The following is a 23386-nucleotide window of genomic DNA, read 5'->3' on the forward strand; positions in this document are numbered from 1 at the left end:
CACAGGCTCCAGACGCGCAGGCTCAGTAATTGTGGCTCACGGGCCTAGTTGCTCCGCGGCATGTGGGATCTTCCCAGACCAGGGCTCTAACCCGTGTCCCCCGCACCAGCAGGCAGACTCTCAACCACTGCGCCACCAGGGAAGACCAAGGTTCACTCTTTGTGCTGTAAAGCTCTATGGATTTTGGCCAATGCATAGTGACCTGTATCCACTATTATAGTATCATGCAGAATAGTTTCACTGCCCTAAGAAATCCCCTGTGTCTTACCTATTCAGCATCCTTTCTTCTGAGCCCCTGGCAACCATTGATCTGTTTTCATCTTTATAAATTTGTCTTTTCCAGAATGTCTTTATAAATGGAATCATACAGTACATAGACTTTTCAAATTGGCTTCCTTCACTTAGCAGTATGCATTTAAGGTTCTTCCATGTCTTTGTGTGGATTGATAGCTCATTCCTTTTCATCCCTAAATAATATTCCATTGTCTGGCTATACCACAGTTTGTCTATTCATTCACCTACCTACTATAGGACATCTTGGTTTCTTCCAACTTTTGGCAATTACGACTAAAGCTGCTATAAACATCTGTGTGTAGGTTTTCCTGTGGGCGTAAGTTTTCAAGTCAGTTGGGTAAATATATAGATGCAATTTCTGGATTATATGGTAAGACTATGTTTGGTTTTATAAGAAATTGCCCAGCTGTCTTCTAAAGTGGCTGTACCATTTTGTATTCCCACCAGCAATGAATGAGAGTTCCTGTAATTCCACATCCTTGTGAGCAATTGGTATTGTCAGTGTTTAGGTTTTAGCCATTCTAATAGGTGTGTAGTGGGATCTTGTTGTTAATTTGCATTACCCTAATGACAAATGATGTTGAGCATCTTTTCATTTGCTATTTGCCATCTGTATGTCTTCTTTGGTGATGTTTAGATCTTTTGATTTTAGCTCTTTCTTCTTTTCTAATATATACATTTAATATTATAAATTTCTAAGTACTGCTTTTTGCTGTATCCCACAAATTTTGTTATGTTGTATTTTCATTTTCATTTACTTCAAAATGTTTTAAAATTTGTCTTCAGACTTCTTTGACCCATGGGTTATTTGGAAGTATGTTGCTTAATTTCCAGGTATTTGGTCATTTTCCAGCTATTTTTCTGTTACTGGTTTCTAGTTTAATTCCCTTGTGTTAGGATTTATGTTAAACTGGCTAGGAGTTGGGCTTTGTTTAATGTTTGGTGTAATTATTGGTGCCAGGGGTTAAATTCCTGTAGTGTCCTTGTTTTTGTCTCCCCTGTTGATTTTGAGTTTCCTTAAGTACAATTCCTTGAAAGAGATTCTGTGTCTTGCAGCTGTAATCCACTGTTATTAAGATATGGGAGCCCCATTGGTATGGTTGTATGGTATGGGGGAGCAGGTTATTTTATAATCTTCTGATTAAATTGCAGTGTCTGTTGGACCTGTGTCTTGTGTCTTTGACCTTCACAAAGTGTAATCCGGTGGTATAGCTTTTTGTTCTCCCTGCCCCCTACTCCTGTCTCTGACCTCCGCATTCCCAGCCCATTTCCAGGAAGCCCAGACCCCTACTGACTTTGCTTTTTTCCCTTAGGTGAGACTAAAAGGGTCGGGTTGGGGCTGGAGAGGGAAGAATGCCCTTCCCCCAACTGGGATAAGGCTCAGGCAAAGTATTTTCCCCTGGAGCATAGGCCTTTGTTACAGAGACAGGTCTGGCCTATTTCACAGTGATACCTCTTCACTTCTCCTCCTCAGAGCTAGGAGGACATGTTTCTTAGCTCTTCACTTTGAGAACCTGGTAGGGTTCCTGGAGATAAAACCCACCGAAGTACAGGCTCAGGAGTTCCTTACTCTCACACAAGTCCACACACAGCCTTCAGCAGTTCGTCAAAGTTGCCATTTAAGTAGCCCTACCAGTTATGGTTCTAGCGGTTTCTACTCCAGGTAAGCAGATCTCTCTGTGTCTTTTTGGATAAGCCTGTCTCTTCAGATTTGGGGGTCAGAGTTTCCCTTGCAGCAATTCTCCGGTGGGTCCAGGAAAAGTTAATGATTTTTCAGTTTGTCTAGCTTTTTCTTGCTGTACGAATGGGAGCAACAACTTTTTTATTTGTTTTTTTAATTGAAGTATAGTTAATTTATAATGTTGTATTAGTTTCAAGTGTACAGCAAGACAACTTCTGAGCTTTTTACTTGCCAGAGCTGAATCTGGAAGCTCCCCATTTATTTTCTAATTAGTGAGACCACTTTGGTCCCCTCTCAAAGGGAGAAAAAAATTAGAGGGCGTTTGGCCTCTAATAAATCCTGAGTGGATTATTATGAACCTCACCTTGTTCCAATTTAAGGCATTATGTGGTAGAGGAGAGGGTTGCTGTGATGTTTCAGGAGTGTGTGCTGGGTGTTTCCGGGGTCTGTGGCTAGCAGGTACTCCAGAGGTACCGTGGCCATGTTGGTATAGCTCTAGTTAGGCACAGACCGGAAGTGTGGGGTCCCAGGTTGTGCTCTACTTCACTGCTCAGCTGAATCTTAACTTTTCTAAGGATTGGTAGTACCATTTATTGATCTTGCCAGAAGGGTATTCTGTGATAACTATGCAATCAAAATACCATTTGGAATTCCTCAAAGCTAATGTCTTCTCAGAAGTCATTCAACACAATGTACGAATGACCCACAAATAATCATTGCTAAAATTATAGAGTATGAGAGCTGGAAAGGACCGTAAAAATCATACATGCTGATATGCCCTCATTTTTACAGATGGGGAACCTGAAACCTACAGAGGTTAAGGCAGTTGCCCAGGGTGACACAATTAGTGAGTTATGGAGCTAGGGTTGGAATCTGTATCTTCTCACTGCTAGACAATGGGTGTGATCACAAAGACTGACTTTATTTATTTATTTATTTATTTATTTATTTATTTATTTATGGCTGCGTTGGGTCTTCCTTGCGGTGCGCGGGCTTCTCATTGTGGTGGCTTCTCTTGTTGCGGAGCACGGGCTCTAGGCACGTGGGCTTCAGCAGTTGCGGCACGTGGGCTCAGTAGTTGTGGCATGCGGGCTCTAGAGCACAGGCTCAGTAGTTGTGGTGCATGGGCTTAGTTGCTCCACGGCATGTGGGATCTTCCCAGACCAGGGATGGAACCTGTGTCCCCTGCATTGGCAGGAGGATTCTTAACCACTGAGCCACCAGGGAAGTCCTCCCATTGACTTTCATGTAAAAATTTAGTAAGTCATCTTCCTCTTGGTGCTTTCCTCCTAGTGTTCTACAGAAACTGTCACCTGCTTTGTTTCTAAATACCCCAGTGGTCTGCCTCTCAGAATGGAAGTCTTCCCTTTGCAATGTCTTGTCTCTACTCTTCTAGCTGCATTATCATTATTTTTCTTTTTAGAAACATTTATATAACACATAGATACACCTCACTGTTAAAGATTCAAACAATACACATGTATATAAAATGTGAAAGTCCCCTCACTACTTCCCACTCCAGAGATAACCCTTCAAAATAACTCAGTTATGACCCTTTCACTTCTTTTTCTATCCAGTTAACACAGAGACACACACTTTAATTTTTTTAAAAAATCTACTTATTATTTTATAACTTGCTTTTATCACATAGTAAGTTTGGGAGATTTTTCTATTTTGGTACACATCAGTCTACTTCTTTCCTTATGCTATTCCCCCATTACTGGACTCTTCCATTGTTTCCAGTGCTGCAGTGAATAGCATACATACATTGGTGTGCACAGGTACAAGTGTTTCCTTAAGAGCAATTCCTAGATTATATATATATGTGTGTGTGTGTGTGTGTGTGTGTGTTTAACTGTTGTTTTTTGTTGTTGTTGTTCATGACATCACACTATTCCCATGAATCCAAGAAGAATCTCCTACTTGGTATTTCCTCTCTTGAAGTTTTTTCCCTGCCAAAGAATAGTTGCTAATCTTTTGTCCCCAACTTCCTTTTAGAGATTAATAGAGAGAAACCAATGCAGACTCAATATAGAAGAACTGGAGAAATGCTGCTTCTAAAATAATAAGCACAAGTAGTTACACAGGATCTTGCTAGCCAAAGGGTTTCTCAATACTCTGGTATGGAATGTGCATTTTAGAGCAGGGTCTCCCTACCCATTACATTTACCAGTCTTCTTGTCAGTCCCTTTTATGTATAAATTTGAGAAGGAAGGAATGAAGAGCAAGTAACGGAGCAGAGGGCTATTTTCTTTATATGGACAACCCTCTCAGCGACATTGTCATACCTATCCCCTCTACTTCTATTTCTACATTGATTTTGTACGGTGGGGGTCTGCAGATACCAAGCCATACTCCTCAAGCTATTTTTCCTAACACTGGTAACTCTGGCAGTTAGCACCCTGGCTCCACTGGTAATGAAAGTGATTTGGGTGGGGAATTTCCACATTAGAGCAGATGCTGGGAATAGAAGGCATAAAAGGTACACAGTCAAGCAAATGTCTACAACCCAGTGGGGGCAGAGCTGTATCCAGTGGGAACCAAGGAGTCTGAAGGTGGTATAAGAATCTAGATTCACGCTTATCTCGAAAGCCTTTTCCCTATCCATTTCTCCCATGCCCCACCTTCCTATATACTTCTCATGGCCCTCAAACTTCATTTTAATAGTACATATCATAGATTTATTATTGTTTTTGCAGTTCCATTACGCACCTCTCTCACCACCTCTCTTATTGTCTAGCTCAGCAGAGCTGGGATAGAGTTTCCTCTTTGTTGTCCTTCCTGCCTCTTAGACAACTTCACATTTTAACGTGCTGTGAGCAGGAACCAAGCAGTCAGTCCTTAAATGAAATGGGTGCAGGGTGACAGTCAAAACAACACAGGCACTGACCCGTCAGATGGGTACTGTTCTGGAGCCTCCTGGTGTTCCAGCTGCTGCATCATGGGAAAGTTCAGGAGCCTCCGGGGGATGGTGGTGGGGGAGGAGAGTCCTTGGGAAAGAGTAGTTATTTATCTACAGCCACAGGTATTTCACTATTTAACAACCAGTATGGCTGTACAGATGCGTATCAATGGAATAATCGCCCTGAATAAGTGTCCCGGGGCCAAACTAAGATAGTATATTAAAACATAACATGGTCCTGTGACATTCTCCAGGGCTTACATAGGAGGACATTTGCTTTTCTGGGGAATTCCGTGGCGGTCCAGTGGTCCCGACTCCATGCTTTCATTGCTGTGGGCCTGGGTTCAATCCTGTAAGCCGCAGGGCGGTGTGGCCAGGGGAAAAAAAAAGCATTTGCTTTTCAGCCACTGGGTTTCGGTAAGTGGGGAAGCAAAATGGAGGCACAAGTTGATAGAAAGGTCCTAAAAATGTTGGCAAATTATTGGGGCTTCAACTGTAATGTATTCTGAAACGTAGAGGTGAATGGAATGTGAAAGGGTTCATGGCTTATTGGGAGATCTCGAATGGATGAACCAATACAAGAAGGGAAAAGGGTGCAGGTATGGAAGTGAGAAGTGGCTCATAATAGACCCTTAGTACTTGCTGTTGAATGAAGGTACAGTTTAAAAGATTGCAGGATGAATATCTGCTGATGTGTGCTAGGTCGAGTGTTGACTTTTTTGTATACGTGCTTTTAGCCTAGCAAAAATACAGTATATCCCTGTAAAAACTGAAATACATTCTAAAAATGGAACTATTTTCAAGTCCTGTGATATGTGCCAATAGCCCTGCTCCATTTCTTTGAGTGCTTATTTCTTTCTTTAGGCTGCTGCCAATAAGTGAGCCCTCATGCAGCTGTGGTTATCACTAAAGCAGTACTTCAGGGTGCACGAGGTTTCCTTCTATCCTCTTTCCCCTTGTGTCTTTGTTAGTGTTTAACTAATTCACTTAATCAGTTACTGTTCAGTTCCCCAGGGAAATGTCTAATGGCATATTGGTTAGGGATTGAAATAAACATTATTCTCAAATTGGAGTTTCTTTTCTTGTATTTTAAGGTGTTTTCTAGTTTTAGGCATCATGTGATTTTTAGAAAAAAATTAGAAAATGGTTTCCATAAAGGAAAATGAGCTAAAATACATTCATTTATATGCCTCCTCATTCAAGCAGTGTGCTTTTAAAAACCCATTAATTAAGTTTTTAGACCTAAGTGTAACTTACCGGGAAAGCTGTTTCAAGGTTGACTTATCTTTCTGACTTGTTTTTTGTACATTTTTTCCCAGACTCAAGCAATCCAGATTAGCTTTCGGGGGACTTCTTTCATTTAAGAGCTAGATGTACTTTAACCTGAATCATTTTCCTGCTAGAGCATTAAATCATTTTAAATATAACTTACTTTGAAGGGCACACTATGCCTTCAAAACTTACCTAAGTTTTACTTTTTTTTTTTTGTATAGAGGCAAGAATCTAGAGTTGCCTAATAAGCACCCCAATCTGATATTTAGGGTCGTTGATTAATTTTACTCTTCTTCCCTTGGTAGAGTATTTACACACCAGAAGCTTAAATCTTTTATTTTAATTACCATTTTTTAAATTGAAGTATAGTTGTTTTATAGTGTTTCAGGTTGTACAGCAAAGTGATTCATATATATATGTGTGTGTATATATATAATATATATATATTCTTTTTCAGATTTTTCCCATTATAGGTTATAACAAGATATTGACTGTAGTTCCCTGTGCTATACAGTAGGTCCTTGTTTATCTAAAGAAGCTTAACTATTAATACACTGTTTTTTGAAAAGCCTTTTGCATTTTACTACTTTCTTTGTACCTCAGTAGTTGGTCCTGAATGGAATAATCTCTACTGCCATTCTTGACAACTTAGTTTTATGACGTTAATATTTCTTTCTACTAACTAATAAAAATGCTAAGAAAAGAAACCAATTGGATGTGGAATAAGACCCACAGCTTAAGCTGTTTGTCATCAAGTCAGATATAGATACCTCTGTGAAAGAGTGCAAACAGTTTCATCCCTCTCATTGGTAAAACCTTAAAAAATTAGTAGTATCGTTGTCATCATCCTTATTATACATTTAAAAATATTTTTTCCAAAGTGGTTGGAAAAATATTTCAAAATCTTTTTTTTAAAACAACACTGCTCTCTTTTTTAAAACTTTACTTATTTAAAAAAATAAAATTTTTTTTCCAATTCTAAAAATTACAATGAATATCTTATAATTCCTAGTCCACACTTGTGCCAAATGCTCATTAAGTGGTCTTCCTATGTTGAAAGTTTTAAAAACATTGTTGTACGAGCCATTAACGTGTTAGAAACAGAAAATGATCTGATCAGATCTGTGTTCCACAAAGATAACTCTGTTTGTCCCCAAATATTAACTTAATCATTGCGGTTTTATCATAGGATGCATTAAAAATTGGTAAGCATTTCTTTCTCTTATTTCCATAATAATATGTTGACCTGGCAGTCTGTATAAAGAAACATGTGCTAGAGATTACAAATTTGGCAGAGAAAGGAATAGAGGGGTAGAAAAGAGTAAAAGAAATATAATGTCAAGTTCTGAATACCAGTGCCTCATTTCTTTTTTTTTTTTTTAAATTGAAGTATAGTTGATTTACAATGTTGTGTTAGTTTCTGGTGTACAGCAAAGTGATTCATATATATTTTGGGGGGGATGGGAGAGAATTTTACTACATTCACCAAGTTAAAGGACAAGAACATACTGTAGACACAACTTAAAACAATTTAGAATCATAAGCAAAAAGTGAGGTAGACTGACTACTAAAATTCACCAAATTTTGGTGAAGAAAATTTTACAGTAATGAAGTAACACAGGTGCCTCCTTTTCTAAAAAAATCACAAAAAGCAATTGCATAAATTACAGCCAAAAAATTGAATACAACAATTCTCATTGTAATTTTAGTGTGTGTGTGTATATATATGTGTGTGTGTGTGTGTGTGTGTATTCCTTTTCAGATTCTTTTCCCTTATAGGTTATTACAAAATATTGAGTATAGTTCCCTGTGCTACACAGTAGGTCCGTGTTGGTTATCTATTTTATACATAGTAATATGTATCTGCTAATCCCAAACTCCTAATTTATCCCCCTCTCCTTCCCCTTTAGTAACCATAAGTTTGTTTTCTATGTCTATGAGTCTGTTTTAATTTTGTAAATAAATTCATTTGTATCATTTTTTAGATTCCACATATAAGTGATATCATATGCTATTTGTCTTTCTCTGAGTTACTTCACTTAGTATGATAATCTCTAGGTCTACCCACCTTGCTACAAATCCAGTGCCTCATTTCTTAATCTGAATTGTAATTAAATCTCATTTTAGTATGAGGACTGTGTCATGGCTATCAGCCCTCTAGTTTTCAAAAGAGGTAAATTTACATGGAATAAAAAAGTTCCTCCCCTAGAAGCACTGATGGAGTATTTGAAAAACACATGAACTTTCATCAGAAGTTATTGACATGGTACTGGTTATGCAATCCAATCACTGTACATTGAAGAACTACACACTTTTTAAGTACCAAAAAAGATAGTATCTTAAAGTATAAAATAATCTAAAAAGATAATGTAAATCTTATTAAAGTAAGTTAATTCTGTAGTGGTCTTCAGATACTATAGGCAGAATCCTATTGAGTAAAGAATAACTTTGAAGGAGGCTTGTGAGGTTGGCCCCGTCATCCTCTCTAAGTAAGATATACATACTTTTCTAAAAGTGTAATTGTATAAGACAGTCACACTTGGGCCATAGGTTTTGCTTTTTAAGCTTTTTAGTTCTTTGCCACAATACTCTCCATTGCCACTTCATTTTACTTCTCATTAGTGCTAGGTTAGTTCATCAAGAGACTGAGATGTCATCATAGTGATGGACGGACCAAAAGCATACAGGTTCCATGAAGCGCCTCACATTTCCTAAGGTTTTGTTGTACTGACGTTTCAGGATGCATTGGGCCTTAAGAACTGATGAGAGTAATCACAACATTTTAAAGCCCTACATTCAGGTCTGATTATTGGAGCACACTGACTAGATTAATGTTCAACAGTGGCTGTCCTGTGGATTCACGTAGGGAGTTTGGAGGTGGCAGTTTTTTTCTTTTCTTGTTTCCAGTTCTATTGAGAAATAATTGACATACATCACTGTATAAGTTTAAGGCATACAGCAGAATGCTTTGATTTACATATATTGTGAAATGATTACCACAGTAGGTTCAGCTAACATCCATCTTCTCATATAGATACAATAAAAGGAAAAGAAAGAAGAAAAGAAAAAAGGAAAAAAGTTTTCTTCTTGTGATGAGAACTCTTAGGATTTACTCTCTTAACAACTTTCCCATATATCATACAGCAGTGGTAGGTATAGTGAGAGATGGCAATTTCATTCTTCTTTACTGGACTGGCCTTACTGCACAATTTATTAAAACCTGCTTAAAAATAGCCTTCGGAATAAGACAGGAGAAGGGAAAGCCTTTGAAACAATGCAACTGTAGTAGTGAATTAATTTTCATGGCTGAAATAGCTACTTTTACTCAGGTTGGATTAATGAGATCAGACTTGATGTTGCTTTCTAGGTAGAGCACTACCACTAACACACCTTATTTTCTTGACTGCTTTCTGAGTTTTCAAAGTTACTAGGTGGTATTAAAGAACTGACTTTGTATAGTAAGTTCATATGTGGTTCAGTTTTTCATAATTTTCTCTATGATGTGTGCATAGAAAGACATAAAACATGTGTGTACAGTTTAAAGAATAATTATAATGTGAATTCTCAGGTAACCCCTGCCCATATTAAGAAAAATTGCCAGCCTTCCAGAAGCCCCACCCTCACCATGTGCTCCATCCAGATGGCGACCCCCTCTCTCCTCTGGTTTTACTTCTAGCTTTATTGTCTTTACTTTTGTCATTTTCTTGCTTCTCTTTGTAATGTAGTCACTTACATTTGTGTCCTAAAACGATATACTTTAGGTTTGGCTGACTTTGAACTTACATGAATAGAATCACGTTATGTGCTCTCTTGTGTCCGGCATCTGTCACTCATTTCACTTATTTAGCTCCTTACGTTTGTGAGATTTTATCTGTGTTATTGGTATCCAGTGCCTTGTTTTAAAAAGCCTTTCTATATTTGCCTGTCTCCCCTGCCTCGTTTTTTTTTTTTTTTTAAACTTAGGGTCCCTGTAACTCTAAATGCTTTCCGATATTTCTACTTTGCCTTCATAGATTTTCTGCTAAATGAGGTCTGAAAACTAAAACTTTCTGGATCCCAGTTTTCTGAACTGACCTGACTGCCCCAAGTTTGATGACATTTGTTTAGATGAGACTACATCTTTAAGGCTTCTGTGCTCGGTTAAAAATCTTCCTTTCTCCAAGGCTGGTCCAAGGGTCTGGTCACGTGATTCCAGCAGTGACATCACATTCTGACCGCCAGGGAACACTGGTGGTTCTTTAGGTGGCGTTTGTTCCTGTGAAAGGCAGAGAATGCAGCAAGTGCCCTTCTAAAGCAGTTCAGACCGGGGCTCCTTCTGTAAAAGCTCCTCAACCTAAATGAGCAAATGCGGGCTGCCAAGGTTATTTCTTCCTTGAGGCAGAAAAAAAGAAAGCTGTGATTGAAGGTAAGCAGACTTGAGCCTGGCCAAGGACCGAAGCGTGACCCCAGGGAGAAGGGGATCTGGAGAATCACAAGCAGTCTGTTGTCGGATTCTAATCACTGCCTGCTCTTTTAGAGCTGCCTGACAATTTGCATTTATAATAGGAGACTATCTACAAAGAAGGGTGATGCAGTGCTCATGTTACCTAGTGATGTAATAGGATTTTTTCTTTCCTGTTAGGAAGCTTGTTGCAGATCTTCATTTCGTCTTAATATTCTTCGAGCTGGGGGCCTCATTTGATATATAGTGTAACGTTAGGTAACTATTGGGTGCTTCTAAAAATCAGTTTCACAAAATCCTTTGAAAATTTCTCCTGAAAGGAGCACACTTAAACCAGAGCAAATTCAATTGAAGCATTAACCTGCTTTAAAAAGTCAGTTTCTGGTTGGTTGGTGTCCTGTGTTCATGTCAGCATTTGTCTTGAGAATTGAAACAGCTTGGTTCCCCCCTGCCCCACATACTTTAGTCTCTTTCTGCCCTCATTTCCCAGCTGGCTGTTTCCCTCCAAGCTCTCAAACCACACACCAGCATTAATCTTTATCAGTATGCCACTGACATGATAGGAAATGCTGGGCTGGTGATTCAGCAGCCAACCATTTTACGGCCAGGTATGCTTGAAGATATGGAAAGGACTTTGGTTAGGGGTTTTAAGATTAACTTGTTCATCTCCTCCACTCCACCCCCACCCCACCCCCACCCTTACTATGATTTGGATTCTGCAGAGCTTTTCCTTTCATATGTGTGTGTTGCTTGTGAAAGGTATGCTGAACTAGGTATTCAGGAGACTTAGACTTTGTAAACCAGGTGCAACTTGGGTGTTAATTCAAACTTATTCTTTGAGGGTGCTCAAGTTGTCTATTAGGAGTTTAGAGTGAAGGTGGGGGTGTGGATGGGGGAAGAGGGGGTCAGCTCAGGCCCACTTTGGCCTTCTCCGCAGAGGGATTCATCACCAAACAGTCTCGATAGAACTTTGTCCCTGCCAAGGTTGATGCTGCCAATGTGAGCTGTAGCTGGTTGAGTTCATTGATGGCATTACTCTGCATTTTTCCTCATTGTGCATTTGCATGCATTCCTGAATACGGTTTTACATTTTGTGTTTAATAGTGAAATCTTGTTCCACCAGAGGATTGTGGAAATATTTTGAAGAAGTTTGTTAAGCAATACTAAGGAACCTTGTGTAAGTGCAACTTCTGAGTTTGAATACTCCTCCCTCATCCCAACTGTTCATCAAACAAATTTGCGTTCAGCTGATACTTTTGGGTCATGGCTATGTGCTAGACACTGGAGAAGGCAATGGTAAATCAGATAATAGGGCTACCCTCAAAGAGCTTATAGTCTAGAAAAGAAGGTAAAGCATTTGCTTAAGTAATTGTAGTAGAAGTGCTAAAAACGAAGCAGGTGAAGGACTGTGATTGTTGGCCAAAAGGATATGTTTCTTCCAGTTGAAGGATCAGGGAGGGACATGTCATCTCTGAGCCATGCACTTTGCTTTAAATCTCTACTTGGAAATCTTAGACTGTCCTGGCATACTCAGTAAAAGTTTCCACAAACCCATGGCATCAGGAATCAAAGTCTTATATCTATGGAAGGGAAATATGTACATTCCAGCCAGCTTAACTCTAGAAGAGACCTACATGCTTTCTTTGGAGTCCCCACTCAGGCAAAAGCCACCTCTGAGGATGGAATTACTGCCTTATAAATGTAAAATGGTTTCTGACTTGATTTGTCTGCAAAGACCTTTGACCCTTTTGTCTTCATCCTAGAACAGAAACTGAAATACCTAAGCTGCTCCAAGCTCCTGTTTTCTGTTTCACAAATCCTTTCCCACTGAACTTCAACCCCTGTCAATTCTCCCTTTGTACTGTGGCTCTCATACGTCCCTTTCCATTCACACTGCCTCGAGATGCTCATCGTTTTGTGCCTAAGCCACAGAAACTTCTGAATGTGATGGATGTTCCTACCAGGTGATTATTCTGCTTTATCAGCACACCCTAACAGTAGTCATCTGATAGTTTAAGGGCTCACCTCTTGGTGCTCAGAAAAGAGGTATTAAAAATGTCCAGAGTGGGGCTTCCCTGGTGGTGCAGTGGTTGAGAGTCTGCCTGCCAATGCAGGGGACACGGGTTCAAGCCCTGGTCTGGGAAGATCCCACATGCCACGGAGCGGCTGGGCCTGTGAGCCACAACTGCTGAGTCTGCGCATCTGGAGCCTGTGCTCCACAACAAGAGAGGCCGCGATAATGAGAGGCCCGCGCACCGCGATGAAGAGTGGCCCCCACTTGCCGCAACTAGAGAGAGCCCTCGCACAGAAACGAAGATCCAAACACAGTAGCCATAAATAAATTAATTAATTAATAAAAAATTTAAAAAAAATGTCCAGAGTGTCTGAAGTACTAATGTCTGTTTTCTATTCAATCCAGAGGACAAGTCATACAATGGTGGAGGAATAGGTTCTTCAAATAGGATGATGGACTTCTTGGAGGAGCCAATCCCTGGTGTGGGGACCTATGATGATTTCAATACAATTGATTGGGTGAGAGAGAAGTCTCGAGACCGGGATAGGCACCGAGAGGTAAGATGAAAGATGCTTTGTGAGTGAGTGTTAGGTAACATCAGGAGAAGAAGTTGAAGATATAGATTCTTTAGATGTATTCTTTCCCTCAACCCTGGATGTGGCTGAATCTGTTTTCTGTTGGACATGTAGGGTTTTATTTTTAATATATTTTTATTTTTAAGGTATCTTGTATATGATTTTGAAAAGAATTTATATTTAATGATGATTTATCTCCCGATAGTAAGTGGTTGAAAAGGATCCTTGGGTATAAATGACTGTGCAGAGAGGTGAAAACAAAGTTGGTGGGAGGAACCAAATTAAATTTCAAAGATCTTCCTTCCCCATCTCATCTCTCTTTTATGGTTTTCCCTTGAAGCAGGATTTTTACACCTAAGAAAAGTAAATGGGCTCTTTTTAAAGGAATAAAAGAAAAAAAATCTCAGAGCTGTAGTGTTTACTGAAGCTTACAGGGTAAACCTGTGATTATAGCTCTTGTACAACCATAAAACCAAAGCAAATTTATGCATCCAACTCACACAAAACCACAAGACCAATCAAATTCAAATCAACGACATTAATATGATAGGTGATAGATGGTACTTATAGCTATGGCCCAGTTTGTTTTGAATATGACAAGAGAATCTCCCTGCTTTTCTCTTTTCAAAGTACTGTGAAAACTTCTCAGAGCAGTCCGCCAAGGTCATTTGCCTTTAACTTATTGCTGTGTATCATTTAAATCAGGGAATCACAATTTCTAGTTTGTGTCAGGAGCACATAGAGAGCTTATTCAAAAGGTAGGGCCCCAACCCCAGTCATCCTGATTCAGTAGGGAACATTTCTTCAGCCAACAGTAAGTATGATTATTTTTTCTTTCTTACTATTTCTGCTTTGATTCCAAATTTAAAATTCAATTTTTAAGTTGACTCCATTCTCTCCTGAATTCATGACTTCCTCCTCTCAGACCTGAGTGAATCTCCTGAGCAGTCAGGTTCAGATCACTTTTCATTCCTTTCCCAGCTCCTGACTGGCTTTCTCAAGGCCACCTAAACCCAGGAGTCAGGTTGTCCCAGGTACAGGTTTTGAGAAATTTCTTTGTAGTCCTTGGATTTGTCATAATCCCATAGAGTTTTCTTCTCCTAACTCAAAAATGTGATCTCTATAAAACATTCTGTTTTTTATAAGATTCCTGCTATTTGGGAACATACACACATATTCTTTCTGTTATATCAATTCATCAGGCAGCCTTTAAAATATAGAATCTTACGGCTTTAGAATTTTTGCTATCTGTATTCAGAGTTCGGTTTGTCACCATTTGCTTATTCAACATGTTACTCAGATTGTGAAAGCCACCTGTGGTATGACAAGGGCACATTTCCCATTATATCAAAATGGTTGCATCTGAGACACATTATATCAGCTAATAATAATTCAAAATCAATTAAAATGTGTTTATCAAATGTTCAAAAGTGACCTTTTTTTAGCATTAACTGTTCATCATCTGAATGGAAACATTGTCATAGGGAAAAGTGTCACCTCATCTACTTTCCGCACTTAAATTGGAAACTTAAAGTCATAAGTCAAAATGTAATTTTAAACTGCTTTTAAAATTTTATAATAATTTATAACTTGTGATGTTGCTGCAGATCAAGATGGGGTAGCTAACTTACAGTTTCAAAGATAAGAAATAGAGGTACAGAGAAGGGGTAAGTACTAATGACAAAGCTGTTAGAATGCTTGGTTTTGAAGTGTGGGCACTGAAGGCTTAAATTGACAAGGCTAGGACCTAAAAGGTAAAAGTTTCTGCACCTCTTGAAAGCTGCAGATATTCCCAGCAGGTTTTTGAAAATGGAAGAGATCATCCCTGATATCATTTAGCATCTGTGATCGCTGTACAGTAAGAGGTTTGTGGTATCAGGTCTTGGAGTTTGCCTGACCTGAAGCACAGCCCCAGGTAGAAAGCCACAAATTGTACTTTTAGCCCCTCAAATAAGCCCATGTTGGTTTATTCTTTGAAAAACAATCAGACTATTTGCTGTGAGTCAAGAGACCATCTTTGGACTATCTGATGTGCAGGCTAGAAAGAGACCGCTGCAATAAGCAAAACAGACTGATGTTATAAGAATTTAGCAGCTAATAGGGAAGTCCTGAAGAAGGTACTTGCAGGCATTGCAATACTGGAGATGAAGGTGGGGTTCAGTAAAACAGGGTTCAATAAAGCTCAAAGTTTGCAGTGGCGTTGGTTCAGCCAAAGATTTGAGTAGTAACTCTAAATTGGACTCTATTCCCAATGAATAGGTTTGTCTTTATGTTTCTTTATTGCACATTTTGAGGTAAAAAAGCAAGAGTGTGTGTAGAATGTATCAACGTTTTCTCATTTCTCCCTAGATTACCAATAAAAGCAAGGAGTCAACATGGGCCTTAATTCACAGTGTGAGCGATGCTTTTTCTGGCTGGTTGTTGATGCTACTTATTGGGCTTTTATCAGGTATGGTAAACCATGTTAGCTTTCTAAACAAATCTCCTAAAATTGTGGTGTTCCCCTCTCCCAAGTCATGGACTGAATTGAATGCTGTGCTTTACTGTTTTTCTACATGAACGGAATTGCTCGTGGACCTTTGGGAAGCTTGATGTCCCCGTCTATAAAGAGGTGCTAATACCTCATCTCCTTCCTTAAATAAATGAGGTTAAATGAGGAAATGCATTTAAGTGCATTTGTATGCTATAAAATATTGTATCCATTTTAAGGTGCTGTTAGTACTGCCTTTTGGTGCTTGTCTTGAGGAAGAACCTTTCTATTAGAGACAGGGTTTTTTTTTGTTTTTTGTTTTTGTTTTTTTGCCGTGCTGCGTGGCTTGCAGGATCTGATCCCCGACCAGGGATTGAACCCGTGCCCTAGCAGTGAAAGCGCTGAGTCCTAACCACTGGACAGCCAGGGAATTCCCTTTTTTTTTTTTTTTAAACATATTAGTAAGCATGGGGTTTAGGAAAGAACATGTAGAAGAGGACTTCCTGAGAGATTTTTGTAGCTATTTCTTAAATATCTACTCTCTCATTTGGGAGTAAAGAAAATCATGTAACATATGGCTCATACCCTTAAGGGGTCTAAATTCTTACTCTTTCATGGTGGCCGAGGACTGGGATGGTACCACCTTTTCCTATCTTCTCCATCAACCTCCTAAGCCACTCCAAATAATATATAATCTTGGGCTTCCCTGGTGGCGCAGTGGTTGAGAATCTGCCTGCTAATGCAGGGGACACGGGTTCGAGCCCTGGTCTGGGAAGATCCCACATGCCGCGGAGCAACTGGGCCCGTGAGCCACAATTACTGAGCCTGCGCGTCTGGAGCCTGTGCTCCGCAACAAGAGAGGCCGCGATAGTGAGAGGTCCACGCACCGCGACGAAGAGTGGCCCCCGCTTGCCGCAACTAGAGAAAGCCCTCACACAGAAACGAAGACCCAGCACAACCATAAATAAATAAATAAATAAAAATAAATAAATTTTAAAAAGCCAGACCCTTAGCTCTTTAAAAAAAATATATATGTATATATATAATCTTAACCAGGAATAGTACACTTGCTATGCAATACAGCTTTAAAGCAGGTTCCCAAGCAGGCTTCCCCTCCCATGGGGGAAGCAGAAAGCCAAGAATACCAGGCAGAGATGCTGAGACTTATATCCTTGTGGCATTAGAAGATGGGCCTAGGAAGATTTAGAATATTGAGCTAAAATAAAAGGTGGGAAATTGGATGGCGGTTGGGTTGGAATGGTAGTTAATAGCACAGGCTCGAGTTTATGGCTACCTGGATTTGAATCCCAGCCCCACCACTTGCTAGTTTTGTGACTTCAGGCAAGTTTCTTAACCCTTGGAAGCTTTAATTTACTGACTTGTAAAATGGGGATAATCAGAGTACCTATATTACAAGTTTGTTGCGAGAATTGAATGAAATACAGCGATACAGCACTCAACACAGTGCCCAGTTGTTCACAATGCTGCTGTTACTTAGAGATAATTCATGAGCCATGGAGTATAAAATGATCGCGGCAAATGAGAAATGGTTCATCCATAGCAGAGTTTTCAAAGATTATCTGGGCCAGGGGTCAGCAAGCCTTTTCTGTAAAAGGCCAGATAGTAAATATTTTAGGATTTGTGGGCCAAATGGTCTGTATAGCAAGAACGTAGCCATAGAAAGTAGGAAAATAAACGAGCTGGAATGTGACCAAGAAAAACTCTATTTAAAAACACAGAGGCAGATTTGACCCTCGGGCCATAGTTTGCCAACCCATGGTCTAGGGTGTTAATGCTGTCCCTTTTCTGGCTCGCACAGAAGAGAGACGTGGTCTGGACAATTTAGAGCTGGCTCATAATAGACTGAGTGGTCCGTAATGTCAAGTATTGCACAGAAGCTGATGAGAAGGAAGGGGGCTGAGAAAAGGTTATGTAGTTTAGCAGTTAGGAGGATACCAGTGACCTTGAAAAAGCATCTCAGATAAATATTAGGAGCCAGATTTCTTTTTTTTTTTCTTGGCTGCACCACACGGCTTACAGAATCTTAGTTCCCCTACCAGGGATCGAACCCAGGCCCCTGCAGTGAAAGCGCCGAGTCCTAACCACTGGACCACCAGGGAGTACCCAGGAGCCAGATTTCAAGGGAAGGCAACCATTGTAGAAGTTTTGGGGATACTGGGTAGTCACTGGAAGGAGAGAAGGGACAGAAGCTTGAAATGGTAGCATGGACAAGGGGAAGCATTTCATTCTTTAGGGTAGGGGAAACCTGCTAATATTTGTAACCAGGGAAGAAAGAGCCAATTGGGAAAAGAAGGAGAAGGAGACGTAGATGGGAAGATAGGATGGAGGGTACCAGTGTTAGGTAGAATAAGACATGCGCACGTGAAACAACCGGAGAATTAGCCAAACTCTTTAACATCGTGTTAGTTTTCTGAATCCAGGCAGTAAGTGCAATAGGAGTTAGGAGGAAGAGACGGCGGGAACTGGAGTGGCCAAGAGTAGGTGTCAAACAATTTGTTAGATCTGACTAGGTTATTCAAATATGTAAATAACTAAGAGAGTGTGTTAACACTTAGCACCTACCAAAACACACACATGACATGGCCTCCAGCCTGTTGGAACGTAGGCGTGATATCCTCAACTTTTTAATGTATGTCTTGTCACTAGGTGGTCAGTGAATATTTTTCTTTCCCTCATACACACAGGGTATTTTGTTTTTAAGCATTGGAGAGCAGCAATAGAAGCAGTGTGTCAGAATGCAGGAACAGTCTGGGAATTCAGGGGCTGTGAATTTTATGATGTCTTTGCTATTTCCCTAAAGCACGATTCTAGACCATTTAATTTCTTTATGCCAGCGTTTCTTCATCTGGACAGCAGAAATGATGAGAAGGCCAGAATTGAAAGTACTACAGCTGTCTTAACCCTATCAGTCTATTAGCTGTAGTGCATTAGTCCCCATTCATTTTCTCATAATTTTCTTTGAGGAACGTTCTGTATAAAATATTATTTGCTCCTTCTCACTAAGAAAGCTTCAGAATGTTGACATCCTAGGCTCAGGAGGCTTCAGCCTACCTACAGCTTCATCTAATCTTGCATGTACATCACAGTTTGTGCTTTTATACCTTCAGTTCCCTTAGCCTAGAATGCCTTCCTGCCACCGCTCAAATTCCCTCACTGCTGGAGCCAAATCGGTATGGAGACTGAGCCCTTCTCCTCATGGTCTTCATCAACTGCCCTTGGCAAGCCACCTCAAATAAATATCATATAATATTCTTCAACATGGGCAATTCACATTTTCTCAGTTTTATGTATAAAGTGAGAATAAAATAAACTTCAAGAAACTTGACTGTCTTTATGGATCAGTATTCATCAACTCTAAGTCAAAGCAGAGTCTTTGCCAGGGGAAGCAGCTAAAGTCAAATCCACTCGCCCCTTGCTCCCACCCAACCACTTTGCTCTCCTCTAAGTTTCCCATATACAGTAGAGATCCTGCACACAACAGTGTTTAACGCAGACAATGTTGTTGTTGTTGTTTTTTCCCCTCTTGAACAGGCATTTAATAACAGGTAAAATCCATTAGAGATAAAAGGTGAAAAGCAAGCAGACAGACAATCAGAAGGAGGTTGCAGATGGAATGAGAAAGTATATACTTGTCCATTATTTTGATTCCTTTTCCCTTATTTTCTCTGACAACTGTGGCCTTTCTTTCCCTCCCCTCAAATCAGGTTCCCTAGCTGGCTTGATAGACATCTCTGCTCACTGGATGACAGACTTAAAAGAAGGTATATGCACAGGGGGAATCTGGTTTAACCATGAACACTGTTGCTGGAACTCCCAGCACGTCACCTTTGAAGACAGAGACAAATGCCCAGAATGGAATAGCTGGTCCCAGCTGATCATCAGCACGAATGAGGTAACACCTAGTGAAGATTTCTGAACCACTGATTTAATTATTCTTACATTTACTTCATTCTTATACTGTCCTCGTGGCAATTGTGGAATCTTCCTTTATTTTCCTTTTCATGAAAAGGGGAACCAGTGCCAGCTGCCTTTCTCTGTGGTTTAAGTGCAGCCCTATTTCTATCTCTTCTGACATGTGGAGTTGTTTGATGCTTACACAACAACTTAAAACGTTTTTCTTGTTTTAAACAAGCCTGATGTTTCTTCTTAGTTGTTAGTACACCGTGTGACTGAATCTTTCTCTAGTTATTTCCGTAGAAATGTCAGAGTCAGCCAACAGGTAAGCTATAATTTCTAACAAAGGATGGAATGGGTTAAAAATGTGTTTAAGCGATTTTCCCCTGAGCATTGCATTAGAACATTAAAAAAATTATGATACATGCCATAGCAAAATAACAGAAACTCAGGAATAAAATTGCCCATACATTTTGAGATTAAATTAAAATTTTCATTTGTCATTGTCTTTTAGCATATCTTTTTGGATGTAAAAGTAACTTTGTTTTTTGGTTCCTTACCTTTCTCTTACCATTTGGTTTGTATGTTAGATCTCTCCTACTAAACACGAAAACACACAAAACAACTCTCAACTCCCAATTCCACTCTGTCTTCCACCAACTAAAACAGGTACTATCTCAGCTCACTCCTCATCTACTCTGTTGGTAAAGTGAGGGGGATAAGACTAGGATGTTTGTTTGTACTTTTAAAATTTATTTTCATACCTACTTTGGTCCACAAACAATTTGAAACGGCACACACCCCCACAGACTCAGTGAAGGTAAAAGAAGGGTAAGAAAATAATAAAGTCAGAAATAAGAGTGTTTATGTACATATATCTGACTGTGCATATTGGCTTGGGTTAGCTACATACTACACGTGTGAGAGGGTTTAAGTCTGTGCTTCTCAGACTGGGGTTAGGTCAGCGTACCAGAGGGTATGTGAAACCTCAGGATACATGCTATGTGCTTTCCCAGAATATCAGTTTTTCCTGATCAGTATTTGGAAGACAGTGTTTTCAAAAATTAAATGTACACAATCATTAAAAAGGAATGCAAAAGTCCTATGTTTAAGATAAAACAGAATATCTATTTCAGCTCTGCTCTGGGTACCCCATCCCCTATCCTCTCTCCTAGATTAGGAGTATGTACTTGGGTAGAAAAGTTTGAGAAGCTCCGGATTTAGGGTGAGTCTGTGTGTGTGTGTGTGTGTGTAGTTCTCCACAGTTTTAGCACATGCGTAGATTTGTGTAGCCACCACCACAGTCAAGATGTAGAACTACTGTTCCATCACAACAAGGCTCCCCCATGCTACTCCTTGAGAGCTGTGTGCATGTGTTTAAGTGTTCCAACCATAACTTTCAACCTGGAGCTGGAGATTTACACAAGTGACAACTTTCTCTGGCCCTCCTTTTAATGAATGAAATTCTTGCCTGGGGAAAGAGTCTTCTAGGTTTTAAGAAGAGTTCTCCTGCCAAGAACTTGACCTCCTGGTCTCTGCCTCTAGTCAGTTTCAGCTACTTCCCCTTTCCCTCCCTTTTCCTCTTTGTCTCCTACTTCTAGAGTATTCTTCCTCCCTAGCTACATTCTAAAGGCCAAGAGAGAGCAATTATTTGTTCCTCTGAGGGACTAAAATAATGGGAAACCTGTGTCAAAACTATAACTCAGAAAAAACCTGAGCATTTTGGTTCTCCTTGTCTAGGTCAATGAATTATTTTTATAGTTTTTTTGGTTTTAAAAAGTCGAAAGTCCCTTGAGTTTTGTGTTTCATGTAATTTGAGTGAGTTTCAACTTCAGATGTTTCTATGAGTAAGCATCATCTGGTAGTATTCAAAATATCTTTTTTTGTAAGGCATAGCTATTTTGCAAGCCCTTTAATGTTGGTGAATGCTTGCTAGTGGTCAAAATTAGATTTCTGGCAGATTTCATTATAATAGGGGAATAGTCTCATAAGTATATTCTCTCCATTTTTAAAAATAGCTGTTGCTGTTTTATTCTTTGGGATATCTGGCATCTCACTGATTTTGTTTGCCACTCAGCAACTACACCTTTGCTACGACAGTGGCAAAATTCTCTCAAAGATGTGGTCGTCTCTACAGAATGTCATTGCTATTTTAAGAAAAACACCCAAGAATTTTAGATACTGGGCTTCCCTGGTGGCGCAGTGGTTGAGAATCTGCCTGCTAATGCAGGGGACACGGGTTCGAGCCCTGGTCTGGGAAGATCCCACATGCTGCGGAGCGACTACGCCCGTGAGCCACAGCTACTGAGCCTGCGTGTCTGGAGCCTGTGCTCCGCAACAAGAGAGGCCGCGATAGTGAGAGGCCCGCGCACCGCGATGAAGAGTGGCCCCCGCTTGCCGCAATTAGACAGAGCCCTCGCACAGAAACGAAGACCCAACATAGCAGTCAATCAATCAATCAATCAGTCAATAAATCTTTAAAAAAAAAAGAATTTTAGATACTATAACCTCCTATGAGAATTTGACACCAAGGTAGGTAGTAGGCAAGGATGAATTTAATGGAACTCTGGAGCCAGTCTTCACTTCAAACATGTAGTCAAGGTTCAGCCATTCCGATAAAAGGGCTGTTAAGACTCTTAATGAAATTGACATAGTATCATATATATTTGACTACAAAATCTATCAAAGCACTCATATAGAAAGTGAATTTGCTTCTTCGTTCTTGTCCATCCTTAGAAGGCATTGTCAGTGTCCTCTGGGTGTAACAAAGCCCCTCATTTTCAGTAGCAAGTGGGCTGACAGTTGCTTTGCTGACAGTCTGGGAAGGAACATCTTGAGCAATTTAATATTGTTTTTTTTTTTCTTTCTGACCTCCTCTCCTGAAAACCCATTCCTCAGAAGAGCTGCATGCCTCACTAAGGCTGTCTGGGCTAAAACAAGCGTCTTTCTTTTTCCCCTGTTCCAGGGAGCCTTTGCCTACATAGTCAATTACTTCATGTATGTCCTCTGGGCTCTCCTATTTGCCTTCCTTGCTGTATCTCTTGTCAAGGTGTTCGCACCGTACGCCTGTGGCTCTGGAATCCCTGAGGTGAGTCTCTAAAATGGTTTGTAAATGGTAACAATAATGAATCCCTTTTAGTTAAAACAATTTAATATGTATTCCAGCATATACCACAGTTGAATATCAAGCAGGATCAGATCACGAGGCAATCTAGGGCCTCTCTAGATCTTCCCTTAAGTCTCCTCCCAGGCTGGGCTACCTGGACATTAAAGGGAGTTGAGGGACTTCCTGGTGGCGCAGTGGTTAAGAATCTGCCTAGGGGACACGGGTTTGATCCCTGGTCCGGGAAGATCCCACATGCCACTGAGCTACTAAGCCCGTGTGCCACAGCTACTGAGCCTGCGCTTTACAGCCTGAGAGCCACAACTACTGAGCCCGCATACCACAACTACTGAAACCCGCGTGCCTAGAGCCCGTGCTCTGCAACAAGAGAAGCCACCACGATGAGAAGCCTGTGCACCGCAACAAAGAGTAGCCCCTGCTCGCCGCAACTAGAGAAAGCCCGTGCACAGCAACAAAGACCCTATGCAGCCATAAATAAATAAATGAATATTTAAAAAATAAATAAATAAAGGGAGTTGATTCCTAGCCTCCTCCGGGTTCCTGGTGAACCAGGCCCCTGAAGACCTCCTCGACTCCCTAACCAAGAAGCTCCTAAGGTAGATCCCAGGATTCTGGTCTGAAAAAATAGTGGTATTGTCAACTTTGTTAGAGCAGAAGAAATAAAACTGTTTTGCTACATTTCCTGCAATATGATTTGG

The 23386-nt window shown here is 40.2% G+C and overlaps 1 protein-coding gene across 6 annotated transcripts in view; it reads left to right on the forward strand.

The window, feature by feature from the left end:
* Positions 1-23386, forward strand: part of CLCN5 (chloride voltage-gated channel 5) — a 155013-nt gene that overhangs the window by 115086 nt on the left and 16541 nt on the right. For 4 of the 6 annotated variants that reach the window (XR_451029.2, XM_057538113.1, XM_057538114.1 and 1 more), the window contains 4 exons: positions 13010-13161; positions 15529-15628; positions 19375-19562; positions 22530-22652. Coding sequence is in view for 5 of the 6 variants with exons in the window: in XM_057538113.1 (XP_057394096.1) it covers positions 13010-13161; positions 15529-15628; positions 19375-19562; positions 22530-22652 (563 nt within the window). In the remaining variant the exon portion in view is untranslated. Of the gene's footprint in view, positions 1-10386; positions 10555-11694; positions 11768-13009; positions 13162-15528; positions 15629-19374; positions 19563-22529; positions 22653-23386 lie in introns of those variants that run through there. The other 2 variants (XM_028166653.2, XM_007182647.2) reach the window with 2 other exon arrangements.

The sequence above is a fragment of the Balaenoptera acutorostrata genome, chromosome X, assembly GCF_949987535.1.
Source record: "Balaenoptera acutorostrata chromosome X, mBalAcu1.1, whole genome shotgun sequence".
Lineage (NCBI taxonomy): Eukaryota > Metazoa > Chordata > Mammalia > Artiodactyla > Balaenopteridae > Balaenoptera > Balaenoptera acutorostrata.